This window comes from Octopus bimaculoides, chromosome 1 (genome assembly GCF_001194135.2).
Source record: "Octopus bimaculoides isolate UCB-OBI-ISO-001 chromosome 1, ASM119413v2, whole genome shotgun sequence".
NCBI lineage: Eukaryota > Metazoa > Mollusca > Cephalopoda > Octopoda > Octopodidae > Octopus > Octopus bimaculoides.
This window is the reverse complement of record NC_068981.1, coordinates 119,298,034-119,317,802: the sequence shown is the minus strand read 5'-3', so window position 1 is coordinate 119,317,802 and position 19,769 is coordinate 119,298,034. Positions and strand designations below refer to the sequence as shown.

General features: G+C 32.9%; 1 protein-coding gene across 2 annotated transcripts in view; it reads right to left on the bottom strand.

Annotated features, from left to right (window-relative positions):
* The window catches only part of LOC106871508 (mitochondrial Rho GTPase 1), a 99,496-nt gene that overhangs the window by 10,961 nt on the left and 68,766 nt on the right, over positions 1 to 19,769 (bottom strand). Inside the window, exons 16-20 of one of the 2 annotated variants that reach the window (XM_014918007.2) lie at positions 17,702 to 17,793; positions 15,887 to 16,009; positions 15,215 to 15,340; positions 14,048 to 14,244; positions 9,957 to 10,025 (exon numbers count right to left, since the gene is read on the bottom strand). In XM_014918007.2, coding sequence (XP_014773493.1) covers positions 9,957 to 10,025; positions 14,048 to 14,244; positions 15,215 to 15,340; positions 15,887 to 16,009; positions 17,702 to 17,793 — 607 coding nt within the window. The remainder of the gene's footprint in view (positions 1 to 9,956; positions 10,026 to 14,047; positions 14,245 to 15,214; positions 15,341 to 15,886; positions 16,010 to 17,701; positions 17,794 to 19,769) is intronic. The other variant, XM_014918008.2, reaches the window with a different exon arrangement.

The window sequence follows — 19,769 nt, the reverse complement described above, 5'->3', positions numbered from 1 at the left end:
CGAACACATTTCTTTCCTACGACATCACTATTCTCTCTCCTACACTGTCTTGCAACACGAAATACCTCAAGTATTTGGTCCTCACGGCACAGAACATTGGCAAATCTTTTCTTATCTGCTTCCCCTCTGGCTAAATAAACCTGTCGCCTAGCTTCCCTTCTGGCAGATTGGTACAATTCCCTGCTACCACCGTTCTTCCAAGCCTGTTTCTTTTGTCTAATAGCCCCATACGACAGGCTTCTTTCAGTTTCCGTCTACCAAATCCACTCATAAGGCTTTGGTCGGCCCGAGGCTATAGTAGAAGACACTTGCCCAAGGTGCAGTGGGACTGAACCCGGAACCATGTGGTTCGAAAGAAAGCCTCTTACCACACAGCCACTCCTACGCCTCCTTAAAAAAGATACTAAATTTGGTAAAAGGCTATTTAGGAAATAAGTACCAGTTAGATATTCAATATACGTTTAATTTGAAGCGAACACTTTAAATCAATATACAATTAGATTGTATGAAAAGCAGCTTCTGTTTTGCTTTGTTCAAAAGCATTTTTAAACATCAAAGCTAGAATGTTATTAGTAATTCATTAACACAGCTTATAAAGTGAGTTAGCAATACAATTAAAATAGACAAAGAAAACAAGCTTCATCAGCTATTATACTAACATACGCTTAACATTTGAAAAAGAAATATCTACACAGGTATAAGAATGACAACAAATACAATAATTAAACATTTGTACAAACAACAGGTAAGCTCTAAAGTTATGCAAGCAGGGAGGAAATTAAAAAGAATACATACAAAACAGAAAAGCATTTCAGGTCAATAAAAATAAATCCTATTTTTGGAAGAGTCATCTTTGACCAAAAATTAAAACACCAGCACTAAGAATTATAATTATTAACTTAAAATGAAAAAATAAGTGAAAATGATTTATTAATAATCAATATTTTACTAATAGCTGAAGGATGAATGGCAAAGTCAACCCCTGTAGGAATAAAATTCTGAAAATATTCTGCAGTGATGCAGCCATTCACAGTCCTAAAGAAATAAATACTACTAATAATAATATCATTGAGTGTTTTAATTATTGATGAAGGTGATTCTTCCAAAAATACAACTGATAAGGGATTTCTAGGTAAAATTTTCTTGCCAACCATAAAAAGAAAGACATTATGCAATAGAAACATATTTGACTAAATTAAACATTTCCAATTGATTAAAAATTTAATTAGAAGGGGAGTAGCAACATTTTAAACTAGTAACCATCAAAAAAGGAGAAATATGATTTTGTTGTTGTTGTAGTTTATTATTTACTAGTATTGATTTCTTAATAATAATCAAAATAACATCAAAAGAATAGTAATAAATTAACTCCTAATATAATGATTTTAGTCAGTAATATAAATTTATAAACTATACTTTTATTCAATCTAGATTTAGCTATTTCATGAACTTTTAATAAGTAAAAGACCAAATTATGTTCTCTGGACTTGATAATATTGTCCCAAAAAGTTTCCAGAGTAAATCTACAAATATTAAAACACAAATATATATATATATATATATATATATATATATATATATAACAATAAATATTACACTGATGCAGTTGTGTAAACAAGCACTACCTTTCAGTTAAAACATGATGTGAAAGATCATATATGACAAAAAAATGAAGTATAAGAAAGTGTGTGTGGTTGTGTGCATGCACTGTATTGGAATAAACTGTAGATTTAAAAAATATAATAGTCCTGATGAGTGACAACAAGAGAGTAGAATCAACAATATTGTGGGAGAAAGAAGTGTTGTGAATCAAAGCAGATATTTTAGATGTGCAAAGGAGAATCTCTCTGAGTTCAAAAGTCAAAGTTATCCTACTTTTGAGAATACAGGTGGAAAGGAAGCCAAATTTCCAAATGAGATGCACTGTAGGGAAGAAGAAACAACCACAGATCAGGAAAGAATTTTAGATAATGAGATAATTAGATGTGGATCAGTTTTGGGAGAGAAACGATTTCAACAGATATTTTAATTTACTTAACAATACAATAAATATTTAAAAGATCAATATCTAGTTTACCTAAAGGATTTTTCAGCTAAATTTTTTGATATTATCATTGACTTAGATCAACAATATTTTATTAACTGAGATTATTCTTTTTGACATCTGTATATTACAATATATTTCTATAACCTACTAGCAGAAGTGTGTGATAGTCCAAACCATTCCTTACACATTTGTGAAGGTGAAATATAATAGATAGTATTCAGTTATAACAACTGACATCAAAAGTTAAGAAGCATTATTTAAAACCCTATATTGTATTATAGGGTCTATTTGATTATAAGAATCATATATTTTACTTAAAACAGAAACAGTAACTATCATGAAATAACCATCTACAAAGAGAAATTTCAATTTTATCCAAAATTTAAAAAAGCTTTTAAAACAATAAAATTTTTATAATTCAACTTGTACTGTTTCCACAAACCATAAATTCAAACTGAATACAAGAATCATATTTACTATCAAGACAGTGCAAGCTGCTTAAAGTCACTAATACTTCTCTAGAGTAAATATATTTTTCAAACAAAGCTCATGCAAAACACTTGACACAAAACATACAGCTAATTTTTTACTACATTTCAATCTGAAACTATATCATTTAAGAACAGAAGTTTAATTTTACTGATTCAGTTTAGATGAAAACAATCTCATGCAATATTCAAAACCTTGCACTAAATTCAGCAGATGAAATTTTTATTGTACCATAAAATATAAAATATAATGAAAATTAAGATTTATTATCAACGAAATTTGAAGTATAATAGCCTATTACTTGCTATAAAGTAATACTTAGAGTAGCAAATATTTTATAATGTGTCCACATCTAAAAAAAATAACTAATACAGATAAGAGACCATAGAAAACAATTATGAAGATGGTTGTAAATGAATAAATAAAAAGACCTAAGCTGAAAGCAAAAAAAAAAAAAAAAAAAAAAAAAAAAAAAACCGAACTAAGTGATTAATCAAAATTCTATTCTGTAAATACAATACAAGGGAACTGAAGTCATAAGAATTTGCAATTTTAGTTTAAAACTTAAAAGATGATTCCTTTTCAGTTAGGATAATAATATATCTATTCATTAGATTAATATCACAACAGAGCTTTGAAAAGAAAAATAAACATTTGCAATATTTCATTAAAAGACTAACAAGTTTCTGATATCTAATGGTCAAAGCAAATTATTTTCTAACTCATCATAATGACTCTAATATCTTATAAGACATGAATTTACCTTTATTGTCACTAAATATCAACTTTTTATTTTCTACTGAATTTGATGATGAATATAAATAGAAACATTATCTAAACATCCAAACAAAAGATAAAAATCAAATCAACAACAGTTTGAAGATTTGCTACAGAAATTTCCAAGAAATCATGAAGTATATATTATTCTTAATGGTTTTGAGAGAAAACTATGATTCAATAAGGAATTTTCCTTTTCTCTATGGACATTCTTTCTTGGCTCATTATGGGACTTTGTCAATTTTCTCTAATTTCCAAAGTTTTATTAAGGAGTTCTAAATATAACCTTTCCCTTTACAATTCTTAAAAGCTCTCTTAAAGCAGGCTTCTCATGGAGAGGTAGAACTGACCAAGTTAATGTTATGCTGGATTACTACAGTAAAGGTTGATGGTGCATATCATATCATATATACCTTGTGGTCAACATATTTAATTCTTGCAGGTCAAGTTTAGCTTGCTCTAAACACAAACTTTAAATAGGTACAGTTCTATGCTGTAATCCATGTATAATTCATAATTTATTAACTTACTCTGCTGAGCTGAAGTTCAAGGTGTTTGGGTAAAGTCACCAGAATGCTGCTCAGTACTATCTCAGACTAGCCTTTCCAATCAATTAGCAATTCCAATAGATCAAGGGTTCTAGTTTTGATTAAGAGTTGTACAGAATGGCTGATATGCAACAGTCCATGTACCACTGTTAGGTGGATATATACTGATCTTTCCTTTATTATTAAATCTGATTATGTAATGACTGATTTGCAAAATATTTTATGCAAAGTTCAACTTATGACATCCAGTCATCTACTACAATGGATTTCACAACAATGACAGTTTAAAATAAAACTAAACTTTCATATCAGACACAACCCAAGGTATATGACATTGCTTGTTTCTCAATGAGAATCCCACTAACTTCAAAATTGTCAGCGATTTTAATTACTTTCAGTAGTTCTTCTGATATGACACTTTCATGATTCTCTTTTATGATGATTTAAGGCTCTAACATTTTTACTTCCAATATGCTGCATTTATACATGTATAAATACAGGAAAATTAATTAAAAAAACACCAGAATCAAAACTGGAGAAGAACATTATACACAAGTTTAAAAAAAAAAGGATAAAATATATTATTGATTATTTTTTTAGGCACAAAAAATGGAGGTTGCATTATATTTGAGATCACATTGCCCTCAAGTAAATATGGTTTGTCATATAGTTTCTTATAAGTTAATAAAAATAGTGAATTAATCAAAACAATATGTGGTTTATATTTTCAATTGTTACCCATAATTACTATACCTTTTGTTGTTTCTTATTTCTTTTTAATTTTTTTGAAACAATATTCATAGTATGATTGACTACAAAGAAAATGAATGGAAACTTGTACCCCACATACACTTTACTGTTGTTGTTTTTTAACAATAACTCATAACATCCATGGAGATTGAAATCAGGTGATAGTAAACTTGCAGTAAACTGAGCTTAAAACTTGGATTCACTTCTCAGTTGATATTTTCACTTCATATCACTAACAACAATGAGAACATCATCTCAACTCCCTTTTGCCTTTTTGTTGACAATAATTCTGTAGTCTTATTTAATTGTAGGTGCTGTTTACAATGACACTGTGACTGTGTAAAGGAGCTGGTGCACTAGACTGATTTTCCATTACTGTCTCCAGAAAGATGCAAAGTGAAAAATTCGGTGACTTATCTTCATTAAAATTATTGAAATATTGAATACAAGAGAATGAGGTTCTAGATTTTTTTGAGCAAATGGCAAAATATTTGTGTCTCTCTCAATTCAGTCAGTAACATAAAACAGTAAGAACTGGGATTGTCAGAAACATCTTTCTACTCTATGACTCTTAACTTAAATTTTAGTTGAAGTAAATTTGTTGATCACGAAAAACCTGTTACTTTGATCAATAGATTTCACTAAGATTTGTCTACTTTGTCTCTTCTATACTTTTGTAATGAAACTTGATCACAGTTCAAGTTAAACATACTGGCATCTTCTTCATATTCATTTTGTTTGAGGCTCGTTCTAAAAGTAACGCAAAAGTGAGCATAACGTTTTATTAACTGATGTACGTTGTTTAAATTGCACATGCTGGTAGAGTGACTCTACCTCTACACAAAAATACTAATGAACATAGTCTTCGTCACAAGTGATGCATTTGCACCATTGATGAACCCAAATCTCAAATCCTCTTTGAAAAGACTCAGGTCTGCTTTGTTCTAGCCACTTCTTCACACTTTCACCTCCTCTATGTCATCAAATCTCTGTTCCCAAAGACTGTTTTCCATTGGACTGGACAGGTGGAAGTCAGTGGGTGCCAGATCTGGGCTGTACAGTGGATGGTGACCAATAACCAGCCCAATTTACCAGTTGCTGGATGTATTACTGAAAATGGGTGTAGTAGAGCATTGTCAAAGCGGATATGGATCGTTTTCAGATTCTTGTTTGCTTTCTTTTTCCTAATCCCTTTTCTATGCTTTTTGAAAGTCTTTGTGTACTGATTACTGTTCAAGGTCCTTCCATGTTCAAGAAAATCAAGGAGAATGACACCCTTGTCATCCCAAAAACAGTGACCATAACTTTCTGCACCAATTCCTGGTTCTTGAATTTCATAGACCTTGGAGGAAACGTGTGGTGCCATTCCTTGGACTGAGCCTTCATTTCCTGATTATAAAGGAACCCTGACATTTCATCTCCTGTCACCAGATAAGAATAAAATGTCATAGTTAGTTCCAAAAACTTGCAGCAGATAAAAACCAACTTCCACCCTTTTCCCTCTCAAATCAGGTGTTAAGTACTGGAGCACAAACTTTACAATACCCAAAGTCTTCAGCCATCTTCTGTAATGCATTGCGGCCAGAGTCCAGTTGTAGAGCTAGCTCACAAATTATGACTCATCTGTCTGCATTAATCACTTTGTCTACTCGCTGGTGATTTGTGACAATGGTTGCAGTTCTTTAGTTTCTCCACTGTGTGGCTGGTAACCTTTTCATCCACTTGTGCATATTGCTCTCATTAACGATGTCATCTCTAAACAACATGTGGCTTTCTGTAGTTGTCGAACAGTCTGGACCCCACTTTGTCAAGAATTTAATGACAGCACATTGCTTATGCTTAGAACCCATTATTTACCAGCAATAAAGAACAGGAAAAAGAGTAACTGCAGAAAAAGAGTTACTCTGCCATTATGTACAATTTGAACAACCTACATCAGTTGCTAAGAAAGTTATGCTCACTTTTGTTATACACTCCTCTGAAGCCTGTGCCAAGTAGGACAGAGTTCTCTGGTGATTACTCCTCTGTGGATGCCCATTCTTTTACATGGTTTTTTTAGTACACTAACTTCATCTCTAACTGTACCAACATTACAAACAGTCCATTCTTACTCAGCTGTGAGAGCCTTTTTATCTTTCAAATTACATGGTGAACTCTCTCATTCTGGAACCATAAAAAAAGCACCCAGTACACTTAATAAAATAGTTGGTGTTAGGAAGGGCATCCAACCATAGAAACACCTGCCAAAACAAACACTGGAGTTTGATGCAACCCTGGGACTTGTCAGATCATATCAAACTGTCCTACACATACCAGCATAGAAGGTAAATGCTAAATGATGATGATGATGATTCCAGGAAGAGAGAAACCTTACAGGATATCAGAAATATACTTTTCTTGAAATAACTGATTGAAAAAAAGGGCAGTCAAATTCAATTTTTTAAAAGCATTTGAAGTCATGAAACAAAGGCGGGTTCATTAATGAATACTGAGAACAGTTTCCTTCATTAAATGTTGAATGAAAATAAAGTGAATGGTAAATGATTACTCATCAATATTTCGTTATACATCTCTTTGTTGACATTCCTCTGCACACAATTAATTTAGCATCATTTTTTTTCATAGATGGATTTGTATATTTTTATGTGCATCGGTCTTACACTGCTTTGTCTGTGAGACCTAGTGTTGTCAAGTTTGGAGTCATCCTTATATCATTTCCCTAATCTAATTCCCCTGCGAATCCCACCCCCACACCATGAAGTAATAGGTCATATGTTTTCTTTTTCCATGCTTGCAAGAGTTGAACTGGTCTTCTCAAGCACCCATTGTCACTCATGGCAGTCATCTATCATCTCTTCCATGAAACTCAATCTTCTTCCACAGGTTCCTTCCACTTGGACTGTTTGCCATCCTTCATATGCATCACATGTCTATACCAACATAAACTTCACTTTCACACACTACACCTAATTTTTCTTACACTCAGTTTTTCTCTCAGCGCATTTGTGCTCCACTTTTCATGCACACTATCATTATATATGTAACAGAGCATGTCCACCGTTTTCTTTTCTAGTCTTTATATATCTCCCTCTGAGAGATAATCCTTTTATTACAAGTAATAGCTCCAAGAACTTTCCCTACTATATTCTTACTATGGTTACACTGCTTTCAAAACACCAGCTTCCACTACTAAGTTGGTTGAGAGAGTCTTCCAAGTAACTGAAAGCAATTATTTCACACGGAACTCTTACTGCTTATGGTATGCATCTATTACATCTTCTCCATCAATCTGCTTATGATTCCTATGAAACCTTTGTTCAATCATAGTTTCCACACTTTATGGAATTCCTACAACTCTTTCTCTACATATTCCGAATAGTAGTAGACCCCTGTATTCTTTTACTTACTAAAACGTTTGTCTTTGGTATATTTACTTTGTGGCTTCTTGATTCTAGTTTTTGCTTCTACACTTCAAATTTCTAGCTCATTGATATGTAGCAGTTCTCGAGTCTCATTTTGCTATGGGACCTCTATTCAAGTCTTGCATGACTTTCATATGTCATTCATTTACACTTTGTTTTCATAGTGACCATTAGACTACAGAATATGGTACCTTATCAAATGTCTTCTCGAGGTCAACAAATGTAAGGTATACTGGCTTGCTCTAAACTGAGAACTTACCCTGTAGCTGCATCAAAAGGAAGAGGATATTATGTTCTACCACAAACTGTAATTCATCTCATCTGAGCTAATTCTGCTCCTAATCTTTCCTGTTCCTAATTCTTTCTGTCATTTTCATAACTTGGTTCATTAATTTAATACCTCTGTAGTTGCATCTATTTAGAGTATCTTCTTAAGCCTTGTAGCAATTGATAATAATACTGCTACACCAATCATTGGCTATGACATCTTTTTGTATTACTAGTTTGACTCAGAGTCTATACCAGGACAGTCAATTTTTACATTTAGCCAGTTTCTCAATTGTGTGCTTATGTGCAGGCATGTGTGAATATGTGTGTGTGTGTGTGTGCTTATACACATGTACATGCATGAGTGCATATCAGAAAACAGCATTGAGATATTGATTATAAGAGGTGCCTACATTTACAACAATTCAATTGAAAACTGATGAAAAAAACAAAACAAAAAAAAAAACAAAAGCAATCATAAAAAGACCCCACTACCAAAGATATTCATGCAAAATATGAAAAACATAACATTCTTTGAATTTCAGGTTCTGTTTGAATGGACACTAAAAATTTGATTACTAATGTTGTTAACTTGTTACACTACACAGGTATCAACAATGGTTATCCAGTGACTAGTTTAATACACCAACGTTTTTTTTTTTTTGGTTACATATTCTTATCATAGACATTTATTAATAATAATGCTTTAAGACGAGAAATTATATCTTTGAGCCCATCAGTTATATATATTTTTTTATTAAATACATCAGAATAGAGATTTAACTCAAACAGATACAAAACCTGAATCAAATAAGGGACAACTTATTTCAATGGATGTAAGAAATATGAAATCAATATCTATCTTATTTACATGCAACTTATTAGAATTGTGATAGCAGGAATAATAATGAGGTATCAGAAAATATTCTTTTTTAATTTTAAATGTTAACATTTAAAAACTTTCAGAAACATTAACATTTAAAGAGGAGTAGAGAAAATGTAGCATGCAAGGAAGCAAAATGAATTGTCAGTTTTTGCTTTTATAATTTAGCAATGAAGATCGTTGCTTGAAAATATAAATTGACTGAACAAGAAATTAATTACCAATGATTTCATTTTTATAAGAATTTAAATCTTATTGCTTATTTTGTCAAATACATCTCTTTTTGAGATGTAAGGAATATACTTGTTACCTATGTACAATATCGAAATTTCAAATTATAAACCCGATATTGGAATATAATATGAATGGACTTTTAAAATATAATTTGGAGTTTTCATGTCTACAATAAATGTATTTTTTCTTTGTTTGATTCATTAATAGAAATTTTTAAAAATCAATCTTAGATAATTTCAAGATAATCAAATTAACACTAATATATTTACACATAAATAAGGTGGGTTTTTTTTAAATATTATATATAATAGAAAAGAAAAGCATTAAATTTGAAAAATCTGCAGAATTCTAATCAAATACAGGTTACTGATGTTATACAAACTTATGTTTTTGTTATTGGAAAATGAATTGGGTAAGTGAGGTGAAAGCAAAGTAGGAGAAGTGACATTAAAAGGATGCTTTAGTGTTTATGACTCAACTATTAAGGTAAACCAGAGACATGACAACAAAGAAAGAAACATCAAAGATAGACAAAAAACCTCAGTTTTTCCTCCAACCAGATTGATCGCTGATGGACCAGCAGCATGTGCACCAAACGTTTGAGGTTGCTGCAAAAAGAAACCAAAGAGAGGGCTAAAACACACAGGCAGCTCACTTAATGCTGACAAGTGAAAACCATTACAAACGAAAAAAAATTTTTAAATGACAAATGGTGGGGAAATGATAAAGGAAGAAAGGGAAAATGAAATATATATTTATACAAAAAAAAAGTCAACTGCATGAAAATAGCACTACATAGTATGTAAAAAAGTGAAGAGGACTGATTAATGCAAATTATTAGAAATAGAAGCACAATGCAAAGAAGAGATAATGTTGCTGTTAACTATGTTTTTAAAACTAAAACAAAAAAAAAAACTTTTTGTTTCATTGGGGGGTTGTATGTGCTTGTTTGATTTAAAGGCAATATATAGTTTAATGAAGTGTTTCTATAGTCAAATGGAACAAAACTGAACAATAACAGAACTTAAATTTCAAGATTGAACAAAATAAATCTTGAAGTAATGAGATTGATTTCATTACTGAAAAAAGAGGACTATAATTAGTAGAAAAAGAATTTTCAACAAAATATATATATTAACAGTTGAACATAGAAAAAAACCCCATTAAAACACAAATTAAAAACCCTTGTATTTTGTCCAACTTCTTTTTTCACTAGAAATTCAAATATTAAGTAGTGACAATAAAATAATAGTAGTTGCAATAATAGATAAGTTAATAAATACAACAGATTAGTTTATTTTAAATTATTTCTAAAAAATACAGGTTTTCAGTTATTGAACATATTTGACTTTGAAATTGTTTATACCTGAAGTTCTTATACTCAGTGTTGTTCTCAAAAGAGAGAAAATAAATAAAAGGTAATTAAAAAGAAAAGACTCAAATCTCAAACCAATATAACAGGAACATGAAACAAGCTTAGGCAAGAAACATTATTCAATGTAAATGGTTTCATAAATGCTAAGATTAGAAAAATGCCTCTTACATAACCTCATTGTTATCTCACAACTGATTTAAATTTTACCCAATAAGCTTACTGACTAATTCATCTTTGCAGCTATACAAAAAGATATAGCCAGGAGACTGGCATACTTTAGCTTGCAAAGTATTTCTAAGTTTGAATAAGATACATCTAATTCATGAGATTTTGGTGAACAGTAAAAAAGTAAACAAGCCCAAATGTATTACTTCCTGTAATACTCTTTCACAATCTCTAAGATATATTTCTCTTAATTGTAACTTATATGTAAATCCAATTATTGACAAATTTAACCCTTTAGCATTTAAACTGGCCATAGCTGACCCAAACATTGTATGTGCTTTATGTTCAAACCAGCCTGATCTGGACTCACACACCTACCCTACAATGCCATTCTGAAAATAAACAATCACCTCATTGAAAACTTGAAGCCATCATACATTGTGTGATTAATTCAGGACAAAGGTAAATAAGCATTACATTTGACAGAGAATGTTAAAGAATTAAGTGGAAACCAAATCAGATCAAAATGGCAGCAAGAGAAAAACATATCAAAGTTTACCTAGATTTTCAATTTTAGGGGCACTCTTTTCTAAAATACAAGATTATTAGCCTGGAAATCTCAACACACTCAATAATTCCTCTCAAAATATTTCTGTGACAACTCATATTCTTATATATTAGTATAGACTACAATAATGGTTTTCTGTAGATCATGATACTAAATGTGAAAACACTTTACAAACACTATTTGCCATAAATCATTACTAACATTAACCTTCTAGCATTTAAACAGGCCATGTCCAGTCAAAATATTCTACTTGTTTTATGTTCAAACTGGCTAGATCTGGCCTCTTGCACCTACCCTGCAATGTCATTGTAAAACTAAACAAGTACATCATCAAAATCTTGAAGATACAAGATAATGCATGATTAATTCAAAACATGAATAAAAACACATTACATTAAAGAGAGTAAATGCTAAAGAGTCAAAATGCAACTAGATTAAAATGAAGACCATAAAAATAAAAATTTATATTGCACAAAGAAATAATATTAAAAAAGCCCCTGGACTGGCTTGTGCGGGTGGCACATAAAAGACACCATTTCGAGCGTGGCCGTTTTCGTGCGGGTGACACGTAAAAGCACCCACTACACTCTCTGAGTGGTTGGCGTTAGGAAGGGCATCCAGCTGTAGAAACTCTGCCAAATCAGACTGGAGCCTGGTGTTGCCATCCGGTTTCACCAGTCCTCAGTCAAATCGTCCAACCCATGCTAGCATGGAAAGCGGACGTTAAACGATGATGATGATGATGATGATGATGAAAAAGAAGTTAAGAAATCTCAGTTTTTGTGGAACTGTTTATCCAAATATCAATTTATAACTACTTTCATCAATATAGTTTTGAATAAATTAAAAGAAAATGTGAATGTAAAATCTAAAGATTTAAAACAGTTTATCTTATGCAAACTTGTTAAATGCATTAAAATTATTTTTACTTTCTTAATATGTAAAGACAAACTGCACCTAAACTCCTTGTGCTTTTCTTATGAAATAATGAAAAGCTTTGATGTTAACTTCAATTCTATCCAAACTAGGGGCAGAAATAACACAGTTCAATAATACAGTGAGATATAAACTTCAAACTTACAGAGCATCATATTACCCCATCCTCAGTTTATTTTACAATTCCATTTTAAATCTAAGCTGCATTTTCAGGATGTAAGCAAACCAACACCAGTTGCCAAGCAGTGGTGGGAGACAAACACACACACACACACACACAGAGCAAGGTTCTTTCAGTTTCTATCTACTAAATCCACTCACAAGGCTTTGGTCAGCCTGAGGCTACAGTAGAAGACACTTGCCCAAGGTGCCAAGCAGTGGGACTGAACCCAGAACCATGTAGTTGGGAAGCAAACTTTTAACACACAGCCATGCCTGCACTCATATTCAGTTTTCTGAAAAATGCTTGTTGGATTGAATCATATATTTTAACTTCAGTAGGACAAATTTTCACAACAGCATGTCATAGTGAATTTCTTGTGATGATATTTCATTTGTGACTTAATTTTCAAAGATCTGACTTTCTAACATTATAAGCCAACCTCAGCCTTATCCAACCCTATCTGTTTCCTGTTAGCAGTATAGTACACCATCTTAGTAAACATTAAAAAAGATGAATTTCTCTCATAAATAGATGTGATCCTAACTTGCATGAAATAATTGTTTCAAGTTCATGTCATTATCACATCAATTTATTTATAAGCTGAACATGAACATGAACTATAGATATGAGCCTGCATGCACACACACATTTATTTGTTGATTCATTTTACATCCATTTTGCCATGCTAGCATGGGTCATTCATTATGTATTACTGAGACATTGTTTTACAGCTAGATGCCCTTCATGTTGCTGACACTGTAACCAGTTTTATCAAGTAAGGGATTTCTTATTTCACACATCTTCGAAGGTGTAAAGTGAACAGAAAATTTGTTGACAGAAAAAATGACAACAACACTACTCATAGCAAGTGGCTCTTGTAGAGTGCAGATGTACACAGACACATGGGCTTCTTTCAATTTCAGTCTAGGTACACAGCAGTGGGACTGAACCTAAAATCATGTAATTGAGAAGTGAACTTCTTAACCACACAGCCATACACATATAAAATTTAATATTCTCCCTTTGTCATAAAATATTATCTAGTTATACTGCTGAACTAAAAGGTACACGAATATATTTTAGAAGGCATAACAATAATTACAGTGAAACAGTAGAATCCAGGAAAAGTGGTAATAGTCTGCATTATCAAGTAGTAATGCCAAAGTTCAGGAAGTGGATTACGTTATTTTGCTATCCATGAAGATGAGAATTCCAAAGTTTTGTACAGAAATTTCCATCAAAGAGAGATTAAATGTTTCCTAGTGAAGCATAATAAAAATCAGTGAGGTAAAGGGATGGGAATGCAGCAAATTGAAATTGTACAAATACATAAAATGTATTTGAATATGATAAAACTTTTTTTTAAAAGGAGTAAATAATATAAAAACCTTTAAAAAAATAATAGAATTTGTCAAATACTTACGGATAAGCAGCCATTGTAGCTAATTTCACGTAAATGTCTTTGTTTATTTTATCGATACAAGTAAAGTACTGTGGTGGTGGTAATTTATACTTAGTACAAAACTGAATTGGTGTCATCTCAAAGTCTTGTGTTACTTCTCGGTGTTCAGCTTTGCAAGCAACAAACAATACAGGTATACGGGTATCGAAAAAATATTTCTGTTTAAAGAAAATAAGAAACTAGTAAACATGTTAATAATGCTGGCAGATGAAATTTTACATAACTAATTTTGAGAACAAATCTTGCATGAGAGACTAAATGACAAAGTCTCTGACAAATTTGAAATAGAGATTAGCACTAAAAAGACCAAGATCATGGCAGCCACCAGGGAACCAGAGTAGCTTACCTATGATGCCAAGGGGTTAAACTAGCCCAAGTTTACAAGTTCAAGAACATGGACTCCACTGATGACCAAACAGCAAACTTTATGTAGGTAATCAGAGCAAGACAGTGCAGGAAGATCAACCCTGAGGTTGCTCAAAACAATATGGAAAGACTGTGTACTCAGCATAGACCTTAAGCAGAAACTTTTGAAAACCCTGGTCTGGTCAGTAACCAAAAAATGTCACTAGAAATTATAGGGAGTATGATGAAGTTAGCTGTGCATTGTTCATGAGTAGTGAGAAAGAGGAGTTATGTATAGTTTTTGGAGAGCGGTAAAGTTTGTAAAAGGATATTTTCAAGATGTCTATTTCATTGAATATGTGTGTATCTGTTGGCAGGTATTGTAATAATATTAATTCCAAGAAAGCAATCTTAGTTACATTAACTTAAAGCAACTATACCTTGGAACTAACTTCTGAACTGGTGTCATTCAGAGATTCTATTCATTGCAAATAAATTACTAATGGCACCTTTTAAACAGGTATCTAACTATAAGCAAATGGTACTTAATTTTATCAACTAGGAATAAAAAACAGCGTGAACTCTGATGGGCTTTGAATTATAACAATAATGAATCAAACTAAATAGAACAAAGTGCACAGACCCACACAATACTATTTTTCCAAATAAACCTACCTCTCAAAAGAAAACAAAAAACTAAGAATCAGTAACATATAGATAATGGTTAATTGTTGTCACTATTCAGTTATTGATTCAATATCAAGAAAAGGATTAGTTATTTACCAAGAACATCTTAGCAGCATATTCAAATGACTTTGGCTTAGTGACATCATAAATAAGGCAGGCAACATCACAATTGATTTCTGTTGGTGTTAGCATGTCGCACAGCGACACATCAACTTCATGGAGCTGCAATAACAAAAGAACAGTGCACAGTGTAGGCAGCTATAGATGAAAGAGAAGGGTTGATTGGAGAGTTATAACTCCCCTGCTTTAAAGAAATTGAATAAATTCAATATTTTCAACAGAATTATGTTGTAAGTGTAATAATATAATATTACTATAATATGAAAATAATGCAACATTAATTCAATAACAAGAAAGAATAATACAAGAAAGTTCAGTGTGAATGTCAAACTCATCAAAATTCAACTGTCAGAGTGTGGAACATCACTGAACTTTTCAGTTTATAATTATAATGATGTTTTTAACTAACTCTCTTCAAAAGTTAACTTGGGTTTCAATTAAGAGATATAAAGTCAACCAATAAGAATGATAACAACAACAATGAAAATGTAACAAGAACAAAGAGAATGTCACTGTTAATTCTATTTTTCTTTTCTATGTTTATATTTACACATCAGGGAGAACAGACCATTCCTACCATATCAGCTTGAAAATTAAGCTGCTCTAATAAAAGAGCATGAAAAAGATAAATAGTATTTTTATACAAACCAGCAGATACTTTTCTTGTCCATAAACTTGGACTGTATTTATTGTGAATGAAGAAAAGTGTTCTTTGTTTATGGTGGCAACATAACGCAAATTTCGTCCCAAATGACCTTGTAGGAATGATGTCTGATAAGAACAAGGAGAAACAGAAGGAACATATTATTAGATATCATTTTAAATAGTCATGAAAAGTGTTTTTCTTTTTTTTAATTTAACTACATTTTGAATGTTTAATAATAAGGAACCTTTAATTTTTATCACTTAATTATATTTCATAAGGGCACTTTTGATGAAGTGTTTTTTTATAACTTCAGTGTAGAACTATGATTTTAGTCGGGTAAATAAAATTAAGAACTCATAATAAAAATATATAAAAGAACCTATTGATACATAGTAGTATGCTTTGGTAGCCTAGCAGAACAGAGACAGAGTTGGACTAAACATCATGCAGTATTTAATGGCATTCCTTCATGTTCTAAATGTAAACCCCTCAAGAGTGGACTACACTTTTAATTCTTAATGGAGTTCATAAAATAACCCATCAAATTTGTGGTCTTATGCCTATGCAAAATTAGCTTCCTACAACAAAATTGTGTCTTAATTTTAATTAAATCTAGAAACAGCAGAAGGAATCTCTATGTAATAATAGCTACTATAAATGTTGGTTGGTTGAATTCTCCAGTCATGCACAAGATGGGGTGGGGTATAAGAGAGATACACAGAGAAGTAACATAAGAGGTGTAGGATAAGTGCACAAACTAGGCCTGATGGCAGGCAATGAGTAAAAGAGCACTATGCATACACAGTGAGAGAGAAAGAATCACAGAGACAGAAGAGAAGTAGTAAATAACAGAGTAGTCATTTTTTTTTTTTTGAAAATTAGTGTTCTGTTACTTCTGGTGCTGGTGACACCTAAAAAGCACTGGTGATGGTGACATGTAAAAAGCACCCAGTACATTCTGTAAAGTGGTTGGCATTAGGAAGGGCATATAGCCATAGAAACCAAGTCCAAACAGATTATGGAACCTGTCCAATCCATGCCTACATGAACAGACATTAAATGATGATGTATTCATTTCATCATTTTACATAAGTACCAAAAAATCTGATAAAAGTTAAATTATAATTATTGCATGTATGCCATATTTCCTAATATTACCCATGGTGGCAAAAGTATACTTCCAAAGTCACAAATCACATGATAGGTAGCATTCTAGTAAAGGTATATAACATACTTTATAACATAGTAATTAACAACTGTATACAAGTTTAAATTATTGACATACATAATTTGAAGTCTAATGAAAAAGATCACAACTTACAACAATGAACTAAAGTATTTGATTATTTCTGTTACTAACGAAACACCCAAATTTCCATTTTTAACATGTGTACAAATACTGATATGAATATTTTAAGAAATATCTACAGCAGGATCCACTTCCTTATACTAATCTGTTCTAACTGGTAGTAAAAATAACAGCCATTTCACAGCAAGGTTGATTGCAAATGGCAAAAATAATTTGTCAGTGGAAACATTTGAATTCATAGATCAATGGCTTATAGCTAGCTACAGAGTCAATACACTCATTTGCTTATTGAGGCTCAGTAACAAGACAAGGAGAAACACATATATGCAATGGACTTCTTTTAGTTCCTCATGACCAAATCCACTCAGAAGGATTTGGTCAGTACCATGATATAAAAGAAGCCATTTGGCCAAGGTATCATGTAGTAGAACTGAACCCAAAATCAGACGTTGAGAAGCAAACTTCTTAACCACAATATTTACATACACAAACATTTAAATATACATACCTTTCCAGAATGCTTTGCACCAATTACATAACATTGAAATACATTTCTAGCAGTCTGTTTCTTTTCTAAATCTATTTTCTTATCTCTTGTAACTGCAATACATTAAAAAAATTAAAAAATTCAATTAAGAGTTGAAAAATTATTAATAGCTGTACTGGTAATTTTCTGTTAAGTTTGTCAATGTATGGTGAGGTAATGTATATGAGGGTACTATCCAGGGCTTTTTCAAGCCCTACTTAAATGAGTAAAATTGGTGAGTTTGATGTTTAGTTTGAATAAACACCAATGAGGCATGAAACCCAAAGTTGTTGTTCTAGGTGAAACAATTAGTGCAGAATGTGGGTGATGAGATACTGTAGGAAAGAGACAAGACAGATTGTAATCATACTAGATAGGGTAGCAGTGATAGTGCTATTGATTGTATTGGTGATTGAAACTTTGCCAGTCAGTCAAATGGCTTTCCTTTGACTGCAATCTAAGGTTCTTGTGTGAGCTTTGTAGGGAGCTTGCAACTGATCAGAGCTGAGGCATTTTCTGTGAAAGGAAATCTAATCTTTGTAATGCAGTTTCGCCATGTTATTTTATGTGAAATCATCTCAAAAGATGACAGAGTTTGTGAGGGTTAGTATTTGTAGTAACTTCGAGCATTTTTGTACATGATTCATAAGTTGTGTTGGTTCTGTTCACATTAACAAATCCTTAAATTATGCATGATTGCATGAATAAGTGTAAAGACAAACAGCAAAAAGCTAACATCATGCTGTAAACTATTACAATGACTATGATAGACTTTGCATTTTATGGTCTTTTTAACTATATTCCAGCTCCAATTAAAATGAATCTATGCAGCTCTCTTGCCCTTCATAAGTTTCTCATTGAACTTAAATATAGGCGCAGGAGTGACTGTGTGGTAAGTAGCTTGCTTACCAACCACATGGTTCCAGGTTCAGTCCCACTGCATGGCACTTTCTGCTATAGCCTCGGGCCAACCTAAGCCTTGTGAGTGGATTTGGTAGACGGAAACTGAAAGAAGCCCGTCGTATATATCATCATCATCATCGTTTAACGTCCATTTTCCATGCTGGCATGGGTTGGACGGTTCGACTGCGGTCTGGGAAGTCAGGAGGCTGCACCAGACCCCAATCTGATCTGGCAGTGTTTCTACAACTGGATGTCCTTCCTAACACCAACTACTCCGAGAGTGTAGTGGGTGCTTTTTACATGCCACCGCCACAGGGGCCAGAGGAGCTGGCATCGACTACGATTGGATGGTGCTTTTTACGTCCCACCGGCATGGAAGCCAGTCAAAGTGGCACTGGCATTGGCCACGTTCGGATGGTGCTTTTTACATGCCACCAACATGGGGCTCATAACTACAATTTCCATTTGATTTTGATATTGCTGTTTATGTTGATGTACCCCTACGATTCAAAGTACTTTTGAGTGGGCTGGTTATGTGACACTGGTGTAGGTTACAGCTGTGGACTAATTTTATTCGCCTGGTCTTCGCAGTCACAGCATACCTCCAGAGGTTTCTGTCTTTTGTCATTGCCTCTATGAGGCCCAACATTCGAAGGTCATGCTTCAGCACCCCATCCCATGTCTTCCTGGGTCTCCCTCTACCCCGGATTCCTTCCACTGTTTGGGAGTGGCACTTCTTCACACATCCCTCCTTGTCCATCCACAGTACATGACTGTACCAACGTAAATGTCTCTCTTGCATGTCATATCCGATGCTTCTTATGTCCAACATTTCTCTCAGGGCGCTTACACTCTGTCGTGTGTGCACACTGACATTACACATCCAAAAGAGCATACCAGCTTCATTTCTTTCGAGCCTATGCATGTCTTCAGCAGTCACGGCTCGTGTTTCACTGCCGTGAAGCATGGCAGTTCACACACATGCATCATACAATCTACCTTTCATTCTGAGCGAGAGGCCCTTTGTCACCAGTAGGGATAGAAGCTTTCTGAACTTTGCCCAGGCTATTCTTATTCTAGTGGTAACACTCTCTGAGCATCCACCCCCACTACAGACTTGGTCACCTAGCGGAAGCTATCAACTACT